The sequence below is a fragment of the Aptenodytes forsteri genome, unplaced genomic scaffold (assembly GCF_000699145.1).
Source record: "Aptenodytes forsteri isolate BGI_AS27 unplaced genomic scaffold, ASM69914v1 Scaffold341, whole genome shotgun sequence".
NCBI lineage: Eukaryota > Metazoa > Chordata > Aves > Sphenisciformes > Spheniscidae > Aptenodytes > Aptenodytes forsteri.
In genome coordinates, this window is record NW_008795553.1 from 191,428 (window position 1) to 191,998 (window position 571).

A 571-nucleotide genomic window follows, 5' to 3' on the forward strand; every position below is an offset into this window, starting at 1 on the left:
GGGCGGCTCCGGGCTGTAGCAGTCCACGGGGTAAGGGTAGACGACCAGGCGTAAATCCGGGAGGACGACGGTTTGCCGTAACAAAGTCTTGAGCCCCGGCGTGGAGAGGGGGTTGCCGAAAAGTCCCAGGCAACAGAGGCGGGAGCAGCGGCAGAGCGCCGGCAGCAGAGCCTCCAGCCGGCGTAAATCCGGGAGGACGACGGTTTGCCGTAACAAAGTCTTGAGCCCCGGCGTGGAGAGGGGGTTGCCGAAAAGTCCCAGGCAACAGAGGCGGGAGCAGCGGCAGAGCGCCGGCAGCAGAGCCTCCAGCCGGGCGTCCGTCAGCCGGCACTCCATGAGATCCAGGTGGAGGAGGGAGGCCGAGGTCTCCTCCAGGAGACACCGGAGGGGTTGGAAAAGGCTCTCGGAGAAATCGTGGCCGCTCAGGTCCAACTTCCTCAGCGCCGGAGCGTGGAGGCTTTGGGAAAGGAAGGCGAGGTCGCCGGGAAGGAGGTAGCAGAAGGCCAGCTCCAGGCTTTCCAGGGGAGCCCGCAGGTCGCTGCCGGGAGGGGAGAGCGAGCCGTGAGCACCC

The 571-nt window shown here is 66.5% G+C and overlaps 1 protein-coding gene across 1 annotated transcript in view; it reads right to left on the minus strand.

Moving 5' to 3' along the window:
• LOC103901270 (leucine-rich repeat-containing protein 14-like) overlaps positions 1-571 on the minus strand; it is a 3,423-nt gene that overhangs the window by 1,761 nt on the left and 1,091 nt on the right. Inside the window, exon 3 of the mRNA XM_019472807.1 lies at positions 5-538. Coding sequence (XP_019328352.1) covers positions 5-538 — 534 coding nt within the window. The remainder of the gene's footprint in view (positions 1-4; positions 539-571) is intronic.